The sequence below is a fragment of the Staurois parvus genome, unplaced genomic scaffold, assembly GCF_062004578.1.
Source record: "Staurois parvus isolate SC_StPar_1 unplaced genomic scaffold, SC_StPar_1.0 ptg000340l, whole genome shotgun sequence".
Classification (NCBI taxonomy): Eukaryota; Metazoa; Chordata; class Amphibia; order Anura; family Ranidae; genus Staurois; species Staurois parvus.
The window spans coordinates 2465929-2484832 of record NW_028318136.1 but is presented as its reverse complement, the minus strand read 5'-3'; the positions used below and the strand labels follow the sequence as shown (position 1 = coordinate 2484832).

General features: G+C 41.9%; 1 protein-coding gene across 1 annotated transcript in view; it reads right to left on the bottom strand.

Annotated features, from left to right (window-relative positions):
• The window catches only part of KPTN (kaptin, actin binding protein), a 59206-nt gene that overhangs the window by 19863 nt on the left and 20439 nt on the right, over positions 1 to 18904 (bottom strand). Inside the window, exons 6-10 of the mRNA XM_089684239.1 lie at positions 18076 to 18149; positions 16674 to 16783; positions 11887 to 11994; positions 11731 to 11809; positions 10624 to 10759 (exon numbers count right to left, since the gene is read on the bottom strand). Of these exons, the coding sequence (XP_089540365.1) occupies positions 10624 to 10759; positions 11731 to 11809; positions 11887 to 11994; positions 16674 to 16783; positions 18076 to 18149 (507 nt within the window). The remainder of the gene's footprint in view (positions 1 to 10623; positions 10760 to 11730; positions 11810 to 11886; positions 11995 to 16673; positions 16784 to 18075; positions 18150 to 18904) is intronic.

Here is an 18904-nt window from a genome sequence, read left to right as displayed (position 1 = left end):
AAGGTACCAGGGGCATCTCATGGGGCCCCCTACTGACCCCGGGCCCTAGGGCAGTGCCTGAGTTTCCAAATGGTTAGTCCGCCCCTGCTGAAAACTGAAGTACAGAGTAGGTATGTTGTGCTCCTGTATGTACAGTGGGGCAAAAAAGTATTTAGTCAGCCACCAATTGTGCAAGTTCTCCCACTTAAAAAGATGAGAGAGGCCTGTAATTGGCATCATAGGTAGACCTCAACTATGAGAGACAAAATGAGAAAAAAAATCCAGACAATCACATTGGCTGATTTGGAAAGAATTTATTTGCAAATTATGGTGGAAAATAAGTATTTGGTCACCTACAAACAAGCAAGATTTCATGCTCTCACAGACCTGTACCTTCTTCTTTAAGAGGCTCCTCTGTCCTGCACTCATTACCTGTATCAATGGCACCTGTTTGAACTTGTTATTAGTATAAAAGACACCTGTCCACAACCTCAAACAGTCACACTCCAAACTCCACTATGGTGAAGATCAAAGAACTGTCGAAGGACACCAGAAACAAAATTGTAGACCTGCACCAGGCTGGGAAGACTGAATCTGCAATAGGCAAGCAGCTTGGTGTGAACAAATCAACTGTGGGAGCAATAATTAGAAAATGGAAGACATACAAGATCACTGATAATCTCCCTCGATCTGGGGCTCCATGCAAGATCTCACCCCGTGGGGTCAAAATGATCACAAGAACGGTGAGCAAAAATCCCAGGACCACACGGGGGGACCTAGTGAATGACCTGCAGAGAGCTGGGACCAACGTAACAAAGGTTACCATCAGTAACACACTACGCCGCCAAGGACTCAGATCCTGCAGTGCCAGACGTGTCCCCCTGCTTAAGCCAGTACATGTCGGGGCCCGTCTGAAGTTTGCTAGAGAGCATTTGGATGATCCAGAAGAGGATTGGGAGAATGTCATATGATCAGATGAAACCAAAATAGAACTGTTTGGTAGAAACACAACTCGTCGTGTTTGGAGGAGAGAGAATGCCGAGTTGCATCCAAAGAACACCATACCTACTGTGAAGCATGGGCGTGGCAACATTATGCTTTGGGGCTGTTTCTCCGCAAAGGGACCAGGACGACTGATCCATGTACAGGACAGAATGAATGGGGCCATGTATCGTGAGATTTTGAGTGCAAACCTCCTTCCATCAGCAAGGGCATTGAAGATGAAACGTGGCTGGGTCTTCCAACATGACAATGATCCCAAACATACTGCCTGGGCAACGAAGGAGTGGCTTCGTAAGAAGCATTTCAAGGTCCTGGAGTGGCCTAGCCAGTCTCCAGATCTCAACCCCATAGAAAACCTTTGGAGGGAGTTGAAAGTCCATGTTGCACAGCGACAGCCCCAAAACTTCACTGCTCTAGAGGAGATCTGCATGGAGGAATGGGCCAACATACCAGCAACAGTGTGTGCCAACCTTGTGAAGACTTACAGGAAACGTTTGACCTCTGTCATTGCCAACAAAGGATATATAACAAAGTATTGAGATGAACTTTTCATATTGACCAAATGCTTATTTTCCACAATAATTTGCAAATAAATTCTTTCCAAATCAGCCAATGTGATTGTCTGGATTTTTTTCTCATTTTGTCTCTCATAGTTGAGGTCTACCTATGATGCCAATTACAGGCCTCTCATCTTTTTAAGTGGGAGAACTTGCACAATTGGTGGCTGACTAAATACTTTTTTGCCCCACTGTATTTCCAGGCTTTGCTTTGGATTCTGAGTGGAGCGCGCCTTTAATCATTGAAGGTAGAAACAGAATTATCAGTCAGTAAAGATTGTCTGTAATACTTGGTTTTAAGTATGTTGCATAGTATTCCAAATGCCACAAAAGTCAAATACACATTGAATCGTAGGTCATTGTACTGATTTAAAAAATTGCCGTCAGAAATAAAAAGAGCCTCCGTAGCCCATATAAACTAGATTTTGCCTTTTATTCTCCTACAGCAAGTAAGACAGTGAAATTAATTGGTTCCTATGAGCAATAAAGACAGTTCTTGCTTTGTAGCTATATATGACCCAATATGCATCTCTAAGTATCTGTAGCAAATGGAAAAAACATGTTAGCTTACAGCTCAGCAGACAAAGGCACACCGCTCCAGCTAGCACAAAGTAAAACTACTACGTGGGAGAAAGTGTATTATCATGCAGCGATCACACTCAGTAACAACTTGGGACTCTTCACACGGAAATCACACATTCAGCCAAAGGCAAGACTGAGCTATCTATCTCACACAAGCTGCGCTTTATTTAATTACATTCATTGTTTACACCTTCACCGCCAACTGCACCCACCCCTACACCCGACATGAGCTAGGGGGCATTCATCTAATTAATCAGGAGTTGTAACATCGCCATTCACCCTCCCCCAGAGAACTATTTTTGTAAGGAAACTGCAATTTTTCTTCAGCAAGAAACAGATCTGATCTCTGTGTTCTAGTTTCTTAAAGCTGAGTTACAGTCATTTTTGTGTTTATTAAAAGTCAGCAGCTACAAAAACTGTAGCTGCTGACTTTTAATAAACACATTCACCTGTCCTGGGGTCCAGCGATGTGCTCACCCGCACCGTCCCTTCTCTCCCTCTCCTCGGCATCTCAACTGTGGGCACCAGGCTGAGACAGATTGCGGCTTTACAGCCGGGTGCCCACTGCGAATGCGCGAGTCATGCTGCACCTCTTAATTGGTCTGGCAAGTGACGTGTCCTAGAAGACTGGGGGAGGAAGGAGTCGGGCCGAACTTCCTTCTCACTTCGCCATGGCGAACTGAGCCAGAAGTGGGAATGGGTACCTGTCGAAACCAGGTATCCCCCCCTCCCCAAAAGTGCCAAATATGGCAGTGGGGGGGGGGGGGCTTTCACTTTTGGGTGAAACTCCTCTTTAAGTAAAATCATTCACACATTAAAAAGAGCCTGAGGAGGCATTTATACAAAATCGCATAGACCAGAGTGTCACGTGTTCTCCCCACACGCCACACCCACAGCGACTAGCTAACCGAGGCGCGCACATGCGGCCGTGACTTGGGGTAAGAGGGAATAAGAGGGGACTTAACTTTGAATATATAAAACCGTATACAAGACCAGCCGCAATACACTTTCACAGCCCACATTACGTCTTGGCCATCACCGGAGGGAGACTCCACTCTAATCCAGCTGGTCGACCACACACTGGCAGATACAAATCTTATATACAATCTGGTGCACTAATTAGAGTTGAGGAGCAGCTTAGCAATCACACACCCTTCTAGGATCCCTCCAGCTATCCTACAAGCCAGAAGCCCGGTGTTAATCACTCTTCCTCTGTCCACATACCCCCACACCACAAACGGTAGCTTGCCACCACCCAACAGTTTATCCGCAGAACGGTCTGTTGGGACACCCCACACACACAGATCTCCATCTGGCAGATCTGTTACCCTTACAATCTGCACGCAATCTGCCAACACGCAGTGCAATTGCATACAGATTGGCAATGAGCTTGACCGAGCATATACAGTCAGGTCCATAAATATTGGGACATCAACACAATTCTAACATTTTTGGCTCTATACACCACCACAATGGATTTGAAATGAAACAAACAAGATGTGCTTTAACTGCAGACTGTCAGCTTTAATTTGAGGGTATTTACATCCAAATCAGGTGAACGGTGTAGGAATTACAACAGTTTGCATATGTGCCTCCCACTTGTTAAGGGACCAAAAGTAATGGGACAGAATAATAATCATAAATCAAACTTTCACTTTTTAATACTTGGTTGCAAATCCTTTGCAGTCAATTATAGCCTAAAGTCTGGAACGCATAGACATCACCAGACGCTGGGTTTCATCCCTGGTGATGCTCTGCCAGGCCTCTACTGCAACCGTCTTCAGTTCCTGCTTGTTCTTGGGGCATTTTCCCTTCAGTTTTGTCTTCAGCAAGTGAAATGCATGCTCAATCGGATTCAGGTCAGGTGATTGACTTGGCCATTGCATAACATTCCACTTCTTTCCCTTAAAAAACTCTTTGGTTGCTTTTGCAGTATGCTTTGGGTCATTGTCCATCTGCACTGTGAAGCGGCGTCCAATGAGTTCTGAAGCATTTGACTGATTATGAGCAGATAATATTGCCCGAAACACTTCAGAATTCATCATGCTGCTTTTGTCAGCAGTCACATCATCAATAAATACAAGAGAACCAGTTCCATTGGCAGCCATACATGCCCACGCCATGACACTACCACCACCATGCTTCACTGATGAGGTGGTATGCTTAGGATCATGAGCAGTTCCTTTCCTTCTCCATGCTCTTCTCTTCCCATCACTCTGGTACAAGTTGATCTTGGTCTCATCTGTCCATAGGATGTTGTTCCAGAACTGTGAAGGCTTTTTTAGATGTCGTTTGGCAAACTCTAATCTGGCCTTCCTGTTTTTGAGGCTCACCAATGGTTTACGTCTTGTGGTGAACCCTCTGTATTCACTCTGGTGAAGTCTTCTCTTGATTGTTGACTTTGACACACATACACCTACCTCCTGGAGAGTGTTCTTGATCTGGCCAACTATTGTGAAGGATGTTTTCTTCACCAGGGAAAGAATTCTTCGGTCATCCACCACAGTTGTTTTCCGTGGTCTTCCGGGTCTTTTGGTGTTGCTGAGCTCACCGCTGCGTTCCTTCTTTTTAAGAATGTTCCAAACAGTTGTTTTGGCCACGCCTAATGTTTTTGCTATCTCTCTGATAGGTTTGCTTTGTTTTTTCAGCCTAATGATGGCTTCCTTCACTGATAGTGACAGCTCTTTGGATCTCATCTTGAGAGTTGACAGCAACAGATTCCAAATGCAAATAGCACACTTGAAATGAACTCTGGACCTTTTATCTGCTCATTGTAACTGGGATAATGAGGGAATAACACACACCTGGCCATGGAACAGCTGAGAAGCCAATTGTCCCATTACTTTTGGTCTCTTAACAAGTGGGAGGCACATATGCAAACTGTTGTAATTCCTACACCGTTCACCTGATTTGGATGTAAATACCCTCAAATTTAAGCTGACAGTCTGCAGTTAAAGCACATCTTGTTCTTTTCATTTCAAATCCATTGTGGAGGTGTATAGAGCCAAAAATGTTAGAATTGTGTCGATGTCCCAATATTTATGGACCTGACTGTAAAGGCACTAACATACAATACAATTTAATCTCTCCGAAGATATGAGCCCGAGCTTCAATACCTAGAAGTCACTTATTAATTTTAAGATTTCATATGCCGAAAGTGTGCAGTGCATAAAATATGTACAAAGTATAAAAAGTTACAGAAAATACAAAAAATACAAGAAGACACATAGACTATTCACTATAAAATAAAAGGGAATAAAAAACAGAACTAAAAAACTTTTACTAAGATTTACCCTGCGACTGGAGCAAGTCAGAAATAGTCCATAATCCGTTAGTCGATCGAACCAGCTCCATACGAATCACCTTTCCCAATATCAGGGTCCTCAATTTATGGGGATAGGGACGTAGGCGGGACATTAGTTCTTGGCCAATTGAATCTGGGGGGTGTTCCTGTACCCGCCCACAGGCTGTTCTGGGTGCTGAACTGCCCAAAGTCAATTGGCCCAGGAACAGTTTGAATCACCAAGTCGGGGATTGAATTTCCAACACCAGTGCATCAGGCCGATAGCGACAGTAGCAATCACTGTTCGGCTGCCGCAATCCAGCGCCACATAACCATTTCCTGCATTTTTCTGGCATTCTACATAGGCCACAAATACAGTTTGTACATGTCGATGTAGCCCACAGAGTATCCGATCAGAAGGAAGTATTTTCATCTCTCTGCAACTAATATTTTAGCTTTTATAAGGGATGAAACATACTCCTTTGATCTATATATATATATATATATATATACACTTTAGAGCCCCCCAGACAGATCGGGGCCCCCCTGGTGTCATGAAGCTGAACCTTCTGCTTTCCTCTTTTACACTTCAGGATGGTGGCAAAGTCTGATTACATATAGGTGACAAAATCTTAATAGCACCCAGGTGTCACTTCCAGCCTGAGAAAGCTCTCTTTTTTCAGATGCTAATGGCTGACCATATGCCTTAATTCTGAACACATCTTTAATGACAAGGAATTAACTAAATGTATGATTACATATTGCTACAGGTCACATCTTATCTACTCAAATCTGTACATTTGTCACACAGAGGAACTTCAGTGCTTTGAAGGTTCTGTCACATGTGGTGACATAGCAGGCAATACTCAGGACATACAGAGCTTGGAGAGTGGATTAGGAACCAGGCAATGATGGCTTTTGGCAGAAGGACTAGTGTGAAAGAGAAGGCTGTTCTGTGTGTTGATGGTTGCAGCAAAAAAAAACAAAAAAACTAATTATCTATGGTTTGCCCAACTTCAAACACTAAAAAGCCTGCTAGCAGCTTCAGCTGTCACTTGAAAATGACAGCCCACACCCCTATTAAGATCTACACTACAGTATATTGCCTAAAGTACTGCCCTCCCCCCCCCCAATCATTGGATTCAAGTGTTCCAATCACCTGCATGGCCACAGGTGTATAAAATCAAGCACCTAGGCATGCAAACTGCTTCTACAAACATTTGTGAAAGAATGGGTCGCACTCAGGAGCTCAGTGAACTCAAGCGTGGTCCCGTGATAGGTTGCCACCTGTGCAATAAGTCCATCCGTGACATTTCCTTGCTACTAAATATTCCACGATCAACTGTTAGTGGTATTATAACAAAGTGAAAGCAACTGGGAACAACAGCAACTCAGCCATGAAGTGGTAGGCCACGTAAATTGACAGAGCGGGGTCAGTGCAGGCTGAAGCGCACAGAAGTCGCCAACTATCTGCAGAGTTAATAGCTAAAACTTCATGTGGTCTTCAGATTAGCACAGCAACAGTGAGTAGAGAGCTTCATGGTTTCCATGGCCGAGCAGCTGCATCCAAGACTTACATCACCAAATGCAATCCAAAGCGTTGGATGCAGTGGTGTAAAGCACGCCGTCACTGGACTCTAGAGCAGTGGAGACGTGTCCTCTGGAGTGAAGAATCACACTTCTCTGTCTGGTAATCTGATGGACGTGTCTGGGTTTGGCGGCTGCCAGGAGAAAGGTACTTGCCTGACTGTATTGTGCCAAGTGTAAAGTTTGGTGGAGGGAGGATTATGGTGTGGGGTTGCTTTTTGGGGGCTGGGCTTGACCCCTTAGTTTCAGTGAAGGGAACTCTTAAGGCGTCAGCATACCAAGACATTTTGGACAATTTCATGCTCCCAACTTTGTGGGAACAGTTTGGGGATGGCCCCTTCCCGTTCCAACATGACTGCGCACCAGTGCACAAAACAAGGTCCATAAAGATATGGATGAGCGAGTTTGGGGTGCAGGAACTTGACTGACCTGCACAGAATCCTGACCTCATCCTGATAGAACACGTTTGGGATGAGTTAGAGCAGAGACTGTGAGCCAGGCCTTCTCGTCTGACATCAGTGCCTGACCTCACAAATGTGCTTCTGGAAGAATGGTCAAACCTTCCCATAGACACCCTCCTAAACCTTGTGGACAGCCTTCCCAGAAGAGTTGAAGCTGTTATGGCTGCAAAGGTCGGGCCAACTCAATATTGAACCCTATGGACTAAGACGGGGATGCCATTAAAGTTCATGTGAGTGTAAAGGCAGGCGGCCCAATACTTTTGTCAATACAGTGTACGTTTAACAACCCCCTAGGGAAACTAGAGTTTTCCTTGAAGGCTTTAAACTAAGGCTTTCGAAGTTCACATAAAGGGAAGTTCTGCTTCCCCCCCCCCCCCCCCCCATCACTTTTGGATTTTTAAAATAACAAAGTCAGCGCTCAGTGATAACAACTAGCTGCTAGCAAAAAGTGTATACACAAAAACACCAAAATGCTACAATAATAATAGTTTGCAGCGCTTAAAAATACATATAAAATAAAAATATATATGAAAATAAAGCACAACACCCGTTTGGTTTGGATTTTTATTTTCTGGGAAACCTAGGCAAGCAATGCGCCCCCTCCCCCTTCCCACCTGCAATCTCCTGGAACAAGTCTCATGTCCCAAAAGGCTGTGGGTCTATTCAAAAAGCGCAGCACATGCACAGAGTAGAGCCAGCTGTGAAGCCACAGAAAGCCATGGCTGGCTTCCCACATGCAAGACGGCAGTGCCAAGGACTCGAAGAACTGGCCCAGCTGATGACAACGCTGGATCCCTGTACTGGTAAGTGAATGTTTATTAAAAGTCAGCAGCTACAGCATTTGAAGCTGCTGACTTTTAATGTTTGTAGAAAAATGACCAGAATTCCTCTTTAATAAAGCTGCTTGAAGAATGTTGGAAACATTTGAAATACTTTGCATAATCGTACTGTACACTCTGGTCTAATACAACCTAAAGCCTGTATAAACAAGGCCTTAAAGCAAAATCTATATTTGCCTATTCAAGACAAAGTACGAAAGAGTAGGAAAGGCATGACATACCTAACTTCTAGAGCAGTGGTCTCCAAATTGCGGCCCAGGGGCTGGATGTGGCCCATTGCATGCCTTTATCTGGCCCTTGGGCACTATTCCATCAACTGATACCAATGAGGGAGCACCATTCCCCCTACTGACACCATCAATGAAGCACTATTCTTCTCAGTGATATCAACAATGGGGCACTATTCCTCCCCTTAAAACCAATGACGGGGCACTGATGCTGGGACCTTTTCTACTCTCACTGGCCACAGTCCGGCCCCCGCGTAAAGCCTGTAGGACACTAAACTGGCCCTTTGCTTAGAAGGTTTGGAGACCCGTGCACTAGACATATAGTTTATCTATGTTAATCTGATAAATATTTTTGATCTGGGTTGAGGTATTGAGCAGAATCCATTTTTTATTTAAGTTTTTTCTAATACAATATTTTTGTAGTGTACTCCCTCCCATTTGTCATATAAATATAAAAGGCGGGACCTGGTAGCATCTGTGATTTTTATTTTTTCTGTTATATGTATAAATATACACACAAGGGTTAAACAAAAAAATGGAAACACTACATGATTTGCAGGTGTGAAAGTGATGACATGTTTTGCATTGAAAGCAGAAGTGATAACATTTTTTTGCTTCCACTGTGTGATGAGACACTAGCTAAGAGGGAAGCTTCACTTTCATCATTCATTGCGTGCGCTGCTAGTAATACGGAGTCATGTCAGAGCTTACAGAGCTTCAAAGAGGTCAAATTGTTGGTGCCGCTTAGCTGGTGCTAGTGACTGAAATTGCCAATTTATTTGCCATGTCGCGAGGTACAGTATCAAAGGTTATGATGGCAAATACAGTTTCCGGGAAAACATTGTCTGACAAGAAACCGCTAGTGAACACAATATACTTCAGCGCAATTATAAAAAGGTTAAAATCTCTTTCCAAGTGTTAAGACTGCCACTGAAACTAGGGATGCACCGAAACTCTGGTGGCTGAAACGTTTCAGCCAAACACACCCTTTCGGCTGTTGGCCAAAATGAAAAAACCGATATAGGTGCCGAAAAAACCCCGCCCTCGGTAGTTCTCAACCTTACCTGAGAAACCATTGATCCCGGCGCTGGGCATAGAGATGAGTGAAGGAAAGATGGCCGCCACTATTCCCTTGGAGGATCGGAGCGATGTCATTTCCCTTTCCGGCCATTTTTTTTAAAGCTCTAGATGAATGCTTTTTTTTTCCAATGCTTTACATTGCAGAGGAGAGATGTGGGGTCTTATTGACCCCATATCTCTCCATAAAGAGGACCTGTCACTAATTATTTCTATCACAAGGGATGCATGCATTTCTTGTGATAAGGATTTAAGTGATTACATTTTTTATTTTTTAAAGAGAGAGTGCAAAAAAATTATTTTTTTTTTTAAAAGTTTAAAGTGCCCCCCCCCCCCGTGCTCACACGTAGCGGTGAACGCATACGTAGGCCATGCCCCCATATGTAAACTGTGTTCAAACCACACACGTGAAGTATTGCCATGAACGTCAAAGCAAGAGCAATAATTCTCGCACTAGACCTCCTCTGTAACTTTACACTGATAACCTGGAGAACTTTTTAAAGCATCACCCATGGAGATTTTTAAGTACCGCAGTTGCACGCCAATCCACGAGCGTGCACAATTTTAAAGTGTGACATGTTGGGTATCTATTTACTCACCATAACATCCTTTCATATTTTACAAAAAAAATTGAGGTATATATAGTTTTTGTTTTTTTTAAATCAGTGTATTTTTTTTCCAAAAAATATATATTCATTTTTAAAAACTGCGCACTTCAGTTTCAGCTTTCGGCCAAGTGTATTTTGAATTTTCGTTTTTGGTTTCGGCACCAGAATTTTCATTTCGGTGCACCACTAACTGAAACTATATGTGTTCTCACATACAATATAAAAAAAAACGGTTTGCAGATTTGTATCGTCTGATAAGAATAAACGTGGCCAACTGATCGAAAGACAAAAAGGACACTGCGCAGGATTGTGACCAGGAATAAGCATAGCATGTATATGAAACAAGCAAATGATGCTGCACAATTCACATAAAATTGTGAAAATTACAGATCGCTAAACCAACACAAGATCCTGGTCTCACCTGTCCATATGTTCCCAGTAAAATCTCTGTTTCACCGTCAAAGTCCACATCAGCTATCACAGCACAAAGGACGCTGTCAAACTGGTCACTTTCTGGTAGAAGGACCTGTTCTCGGAGTCCATTTTGTAGGATATTCCTGAGAAATATTAAAGGAAATATCGGTAAAATACAATGCATGAAATCACTGCGTCTGTTGTTCTATCAAACTCCCCAGATCTTCATGTATGCCAACTGCCTCAATAGCTGACGGTTACATAGTTGGGTATCAATAAAGCGAAGCAATGTGCAAAGAGGAGCAACCAATTGTAATAATCATCAGTCATCCTTCATTGTCCTGATTGGTCCTCTCTGATAAATGCATATTTGCATATTTAAATTCACATCCCTTCTAGCCGCAGGAATGTAATACTGAATTGGGATTGCTGCAGCTCCGAGGCTGTTGATGCCTATTTGTTTTTAACTAAATGTGAGTGCAATATTTTCTTTTTAAATAAATCCTTTGTATAAGGAAATACTGTACTATGAGTTTTTATATTTTGTATGCCTATACTGCCTGAAAGCGAGGCTGGAATGGAACCAAGGATCAGAGCACTGTCATATCATCTACCGTGAATTTGTTTGGCGTTAACCTTTTCATTAATTTAAAAGCCTAATTGCTCCGATAAGAGCTCTCACTATTGCTGTCATTGGGATTTCTGAGGTGTTTCTTTCTCTTCAGCTCTACTGGATGAGTGTCTTCTTCTGATTTCTGGAAGCATTTATTTATACTTTTGTGGACATTTAATATATCTGAGCATGATTATTTATATATGTTGGACTTTCATCTTTAATATATCACTTTTGTTTTTTTGTATCAAATCACTGCTTTTTGCTTAGCGCTGCATTCTTTGAATTGTCTGTCATGTGGTATAAACTATACACCAGTAGGTGTACCTTAGAGAGAGTAGGTGTACCTTGGAGATGTTTGTCACTGGACCATGTCTAATTGTAATTGGGCATTTTGGTTTGAATGTTTAAATGGTATGTTCTTTCTTGAAAAGAAAAAAACTTTGAAAACCTTAAAAAATTATCTGATTTAAAAGATAAAGTACAAAGGAAATAACTGACCTATAAACAGCAGACTGGTCTATCGTACTGGTCACCAAGACGCTGTACTCCTCTTTAAAGGTATGTTCATTGCAAGCATCTACGAATAAAGTGCACAGTTACAGTGTGACAATAGGAAAATCCCCATTGGCTGAGAAATCTTGTAAGTAGCCTCACCATCCCAAGGACATCCCGCTTCTGCTACATGTTGTGCACAGGGCATCCTGAAGATCAGCACCTTGGAGAGAGGACCATCCTGTTGCAGTGACCAGCTTTGCAGAATCTCTGCCAACAGAGGGACAGATGTCTTATTACAATAAAGCAGTGTTTCTCACCCTTTTTCCAATCAAGGCACCCTTAAAAACTATGGACAGTCCCGAGGCACCCTTTAAAATTATGGACAGTCTTGAGGCACCTCATTTTAGAATGGGGTGCCTCAAGACCGTCCATAATTTTAAAGGGTTCCTCAGGACTATCCATAATCTTAAAAGGGCACCTAATTCAACATCCACATATGTAGGACACCCAACATTCCAGAGCAAACACACTATTGCACACTGGTACTGACTAGTATTCCAATGTTTCTCTTCCCCCTCAGTTTTTCTCCATCACTGACCTAATGTGGCCCCAGTACTGATGGGGAAGGTCAGACTAGGATGCTGTGCAGGCAGCTGACATCCTCCTTATCAATTGATGATGCCATTGGTTGTCAGGACACTGGCACCTAGAAATTCATAAATGGTGCGCAATGAAAACATGCGACTTTGTGTAACTAAAAGGCTGGCTTGTTCCACCCGCTGGCTTGTATACAAGTTTTGGACAATTGTTAGACATTTTGCCAAGGCGCCCCTGAAGAGACCTCAAGGCACCCCTGAAGAAACCTCAAGGCACCCTGGTTGAGAAAGGCTGCAATAAAGCAACACCTTCTATATTTATACTTCCCTAGCAGTTCCAGTATTACAACGCTAGCTTATGTATTCTGAGTAGTGAAAATACATTTGATCCTGTGAGATGTATAAAGCTACAGGACTTTACCATGTCCTAAACCAGCAACGAAAAAGCACATCATCTACTAGTCCATCTGAGAAAACATTTGAAGGGGTTTGAAAAAAGTAGAAGCCATGTGCATGTTACTGTTTTGTTCAGCCGGTTTCAACAGTAATGTAAGAGTGCTCTGGGCACTGACAGCCACCCAATCACTTTTATAGTGCTGCAGTACATCCCCTCCCTGATCTCTGCTGTGTATGAAGCCAGAAGTACTTAGCTATGAGTGTTTTTGGTTTCAGAGCTGTCATTCCCGGACTACTGTGGCCAGGACAGCAGCTAATCAAGTGCTATTTGAAATCTGCTTGCGCTCCTATGTAAAAAGCAATAAATAAACGTGTGAAGCTGCTAACATCTGATCCAATACCCCAAGATCAAACGAAATACAGAAGAAACTAAAAATGATGTAGCGCTAAAACACACAACTATAACATCAGTTCCATGGGACATATAGCATGATATTGGGATCCTGTATAAGCGTGAAAAGGAAATGAATATATGTGCGTGATGATACTGACAAGATAAAGATGGAAAACAGATGTGCAACCCCTGCACACAGTGCACATAAATATATATAAAGTCCAGTGATCCTGTATCAATATTCTCCACTTAAACAGAGTCCATGGACTGTATGTGGACCCGCACACCACGTGCAATCCAAAACCAGCTGAAATGGCCTCTCACCTCCTCCCTGCGACCCTGCAGGGCCACAGAGCTTTAACAGATCCCCACTGAATCAAGGTATGCTTCCTCTTGAGTGGATGGCTTCTTTAATATATCCCCAGTATACAGCTTCCACCTCTCCTATGATATCCTCCGAGGTAAGCTGAGCAGGGTGGACCCCAGCTCAAGCCCCAATAGGATAAAGGAAGCAAAAGACATCCTCCATAGTGTAAAACCGTTTTAATATAAATGCCAGAAGATAAATGTATAGTACACTCACATTTGCCAGATGAAATACAGGCTGTTTCCCATACCATGGGTGTAAGCGTGTGGCTGAAGGGTGTACCAAGATGGCGCCGCGCCGGAAGTGCGTCACCACGTGTTGCCGTCGACGCGTTGCGTCACGTGACCTCGTGACTTCCTCAGGACTGACGTGATTGGTCTATAGCACTCCCTTAAATAGGCCAGCCTTTCCTCCAATCGTGACCCGCTGGGAGTGGTCACGGCGGCCATGTTATTGTAGCCCGTCGATCCCATACTTACACATAGCCTGAATAGGTATATATATATATATATATACACACACACATACACATACACCACAAGCTCCAGCTCTAGCACAAAAAATCGTGCCAGACCCGATAATAAATGTAATGGTAAGTAATTATGATGTACTGAATCCACAAACCAATGTATAAAAACACATGAATAAAAAAAGTGATGAAATCTATATATAAAAATAGCCTCCTGGGATGAACTTTATTAAGGAGGTGAATACAAATGCAAAGTCAAATCTAAAAAAATATATATATAATAAAATATATATATATGAAAAATATATATATAAAAAAAAAATATATATAAAAAAATAGTATAAAAAACCAGATCACAAAAACCGCCGCTCCCCTCTTAAAGAGATAGGGGATGACAAAAATTATTAAAAATACCACCTCTAGACATACGCTGATCACCCTTCACATGACTACATGAAATACCAAAAAAACATAAAAAAAAAAAATTACAAATAAAATAAATATAAATAACCAGGAACACATATAATACTCAAAATACAACACAGGAAATTAATGATCACTAATAAAGCAATTTAAATCAAAATCAATGTTAAGCCCTTTGGGCGTATGTGTATCTAAAATAAAAATCCACTTTGACTCTGCCTGACTTAATGCTCTGATCTTATGGCTTCCTCTCCAGTGCCTATGGTACTTCTCAATTCCCCAAAATACCAAACTAGAGGGATCTTTATTATGATATTGTGAGAAATGTCTTGAGACACTGTGCTTAGGAAAACCCTTGCGAATATTTTGAACATGTTCTCTCAATCTGACCCATAATGGCCTTTTCGTCCGGCCAACATATTGGAGACCACAACCGCATTGCAGTGCATATACCACCCCCTCCGTCTTACAGGATATAAAATCCTTAATTTGAAATTCTCTTTGATTGTTAGTAGAGATAAATGAATGACGTCTAGGATTAGGGCCTTTAATAGCTCTGCAAGCATAGCACATTTTACAAGGAAAGAAACCCTTATAATCCAAAAATGTTGTCCTATTTTAGTTTGGAGGATCTATCACATTGTGTACTAAAGTGGATCTCAGTGTAGGGGCTTTCCTGTATATGAATTTCGGAGTGATAGGTAATACTTTGCACAGCAAAGGATCCGTAAGCAAAATCGACCAATGTTTAATAAACACCTTTTCAATATCCTTATAATTAACTGTGAAGTCTAAAATGATAGCCAATTGGTTGTCAAATTCCTTCCTATTCTTGTTACTCTTGTCTACCAGAAGGCAACTTCTATCCATATCTCATATTTTTCATATATATATATTTTATTATATATATTTTTTTTTAGATTTGACTTTGCATTTGTATTCACCTCCTTAATAAATTCATCCCAGGAGGCTATTTTTATATATAGATTTCATCACTTTTTTTATTCATGTGTTTTTATACATTGGTTTGTGGATTCAGTACATCATAATTACTTACCATTACATTTATTATCGGGTCTGGCACGATTTTTTGTGCTAGAGCTGGAGCTTGTGGTGTATGTGTATGTGTGTGTATATATATATATATATATATACCTATTCAGGCTATGTGTAAGTATGGGATCGACGGGCTACAATAACATGGCCGCCGTGACCACTCCCAGCAGGTCACGATTGGAGGAAAGGCTGGCCTATTTAAGGGAGTGCTATAGACCAATCACGTCAGTCCTGAGGAAGTCACGAGGTCACGTGACGCAACGCGTCGAAGGCAACACGTGGTGACGCACTTCCGGCGCGGCGCCATCTTGGTACACCCTTCAGCCACACGCTTACACCCATGGTATGGGAAACAGCCTGTATTTCATCTGGCAAATGTGAGTGTACTATACATTTATCTTCTGGCATTTATATTAAAACGGTTTTACACTATGGAGGATGTCTTTTGTTTCCTTTATCCTATTGGGGCTTGAGCTGGGGTCCACCCTGCTCAGCTTACCTCGGAGGATATCATAGGAGAGGTGGAAGCTGTATACTGGGGATATATTAAAGAAGCCATCCACTCAAGAGGAAGCATACCTTGATTCAGTGGGGATCTGTTAAAGCTCTGTGGCCCTGCAGGGTCGCAGGGAGGAGGTGAGAGGCCATTTCAGCTGGTTTTGGATTGCACGTGGTGGTGTGCGGGTCCACATACAGTCCATGGACTCTGTTTAAGTGGAGAATATTGATACAGGATCACTGGACTTTATATATATTTATGTGCACTGTGTGCAGGGGTTGCACATCTGTTTTCCATCTTTATCTTGTCAGTATCATCACGCACATATATTCATTTCCTTTTCACGCTTATACAGGATCCCAATATCATGCTATATGTCCCATGGAACTGATGTTATAGTTGTGTGTTTTAGCGCTACATCATTTTTAGTTTCTTAGCTAATCAAGTGCAACCTCTGCTTGATTAGCTGTAGTGGAAGGCAGCAGAGACACTAGAGGTGTAATAGACCCCTGATGTCCCCATAAAGAGTACAGAATAAAGTAAAAGCAATGTGCTACAACACAATAGGATGAGATCTTCCAGAGCTGAATGGCAGTCGCACAGCTTCAATTACAATCATGAGGAAAGATGATCCACAAATCCTTGCTTGGCATTCTTTAAACCTTCTTTAAATAGTCTTTGCCAAGAATAGTAAAATACAAACAATAGACTACTTCTCTTACAGAGAAGGTTTGAGTTCCTCTTACCTCGCTTTCCTTGATCAACATGTGAGACACAAAAATATCCACTTTGACATCCGTATGCCGTAATGCGTCTTTGGGTGTCTGGGATGTTATGAACACTCAACCATGTAACACTGCACAATTGCAAATTCTGTGGTTAGTTTCAGGCATGAATAAAACCAAAGGAATGCAGTACTCTACAAATTCAAATCAGCAGCAAACAACTAAATACATAGTTACAATACACACACACAAATATGCAATAAAGTTTCTTCAAATATGTATAGGTCCCTTAATTTACAAAGTCCGGCCACCTTTCATAGCAAGGCAGGTGACAGTTTTAAAGCTGAACTCCAGGATCCTGCCCACTTTGGATTCCAGGATCCCTCTACCCTAGCTGAAATAAAAAGGGTTTACAATTTTTAAAACTAATGCCTTACATTTTGTTTAATCCTTAATTTTATGTCCTGTGATGCCATTGGCTCTGGAAAAATGTACTGTTCCCAGTCACCAGAGGAAGGATCCAAGCAGGCCTTGTACATTATAAATTATTATTATACAGGATTTATATAGCACCAACAGTTTGCTCAGCGCTTTACAAAATAAAGGGAGACAATATAGTTCAATACAAGAGGGTTAGAAGGGCTCTGCTCCTTGGAGCTTACAATCTAAGAGAATATATGAGCAGCCTCTATGGTAGGGTTGCCACTTCATCCCTTTAAAACCAAACACATTCATTACACATCAGGGAGTAAAGGGGAAATAAGAACTACACTTCTTGTGATTCAATAGGAATGCACAACAAAGTGGGTATGTATATGGGCAGAGCATGGCTGCCAATCAATAACAATGGGCAAGTCACAACCAGGTGATGTGGAGATTGTACACTCTCTCAGATGGAAGCATGGTGTAATCACGTCACATTTCACCTTCAGTAAGTTACAATAAAGAGTAAAAGCGAATAGGAACCATCTCTCCAGAAAAGAAAAAAACAGCAGCACCTGGTCGCACAACCCAGAAGACTCAAAAATAGGAGGAATAAGGGACCTGTAGCGATTACACCAAATTTAACACACCTGCTCCCCATTCACACCTGAGACCTTGTAACACTAATGAGTCACATGACACCGGAGAGGGAAAATGGCTAATTGGGCCCAATTTGGACATTTTCACTTAGGGGTGTACTCACTTTTGTTGCCAGCGGTTTAGACATTAATGGCTGTGTGTTGAGTTATTTTGAGGGGACAGCAAATTTACATGTTATACAAGCTGTACACTCACTACGTCACATTGTAGCAAAGTGTCATTTCTTCAGTATTGTCACATGAAAAGATAGAATAAAATATTTACAAAAACGTAAAGGGTGTACTCACTTCTGTGAGATACTGTATGGACCTAACTGTATGTCAAAAGAATTACATCTTACTTGCTGGGGAGATCTCTCAGCTCTGGAAAAAGGTTTTCAACCGGTTGTTCTTCAAACTGGTGTAGGCTTTCATTCTGTTTTGAAATCAAAATATTACAACATATTTATAACAAAATAAATTCACATTAATAACAAAACATACAAATCTTCCACAGCTTTGCTCCGAGCTACATCACCAACCTCATCTCACAAAAGCACCTAAACCATCCTCTCTGCTCCTCCCAAGAGGAATTCCCCTGTCACCTCCTCCCATGCTTGCCTCCTGAACTTACCAGAGCTTCTTCAATCCTCTGGAACTCCTTTCCCCAAACCATCTGGCGATCTTCTAAGCATTCATAGAGGAAGGGGAGGGAGAGGGAGACCTATAATAAGGTTTCACCCCTTGTTAGTGGATTTTACTGGTGGCACACCCCTTGTTAAGACACTGAAAGACATGGAGACCCTAACTAGAAAAAGCTAATGGGGCTTTATGAGGCACCACACCAAAATGAACACTCAAAAACGTAAAAATATATAACTATTTGACCAGTTAAAAACACAGTTGTGATGATAATATTTTGAGCAGTTGCATAGCTCATCATAAAAAGCATGTGTAGCTTGTAACAAACTGCCTTTTTACATAGCATTACAAGGCATAACATTGGATAACATAAAAACCACCATAGTTGACATATAGGCTCCAAAATTCTGTTTCACTCTATACTCCGACACGTTTCGCAGGACAATAGCCTGCTTCCTCAGGGAAATATAACATGTGATTCCAGTAATTGCATTAAAAAGTTTATGGGAAGCCAGCAGGAAGCATGATCCAAGAGGGGAGGGTCCCTCC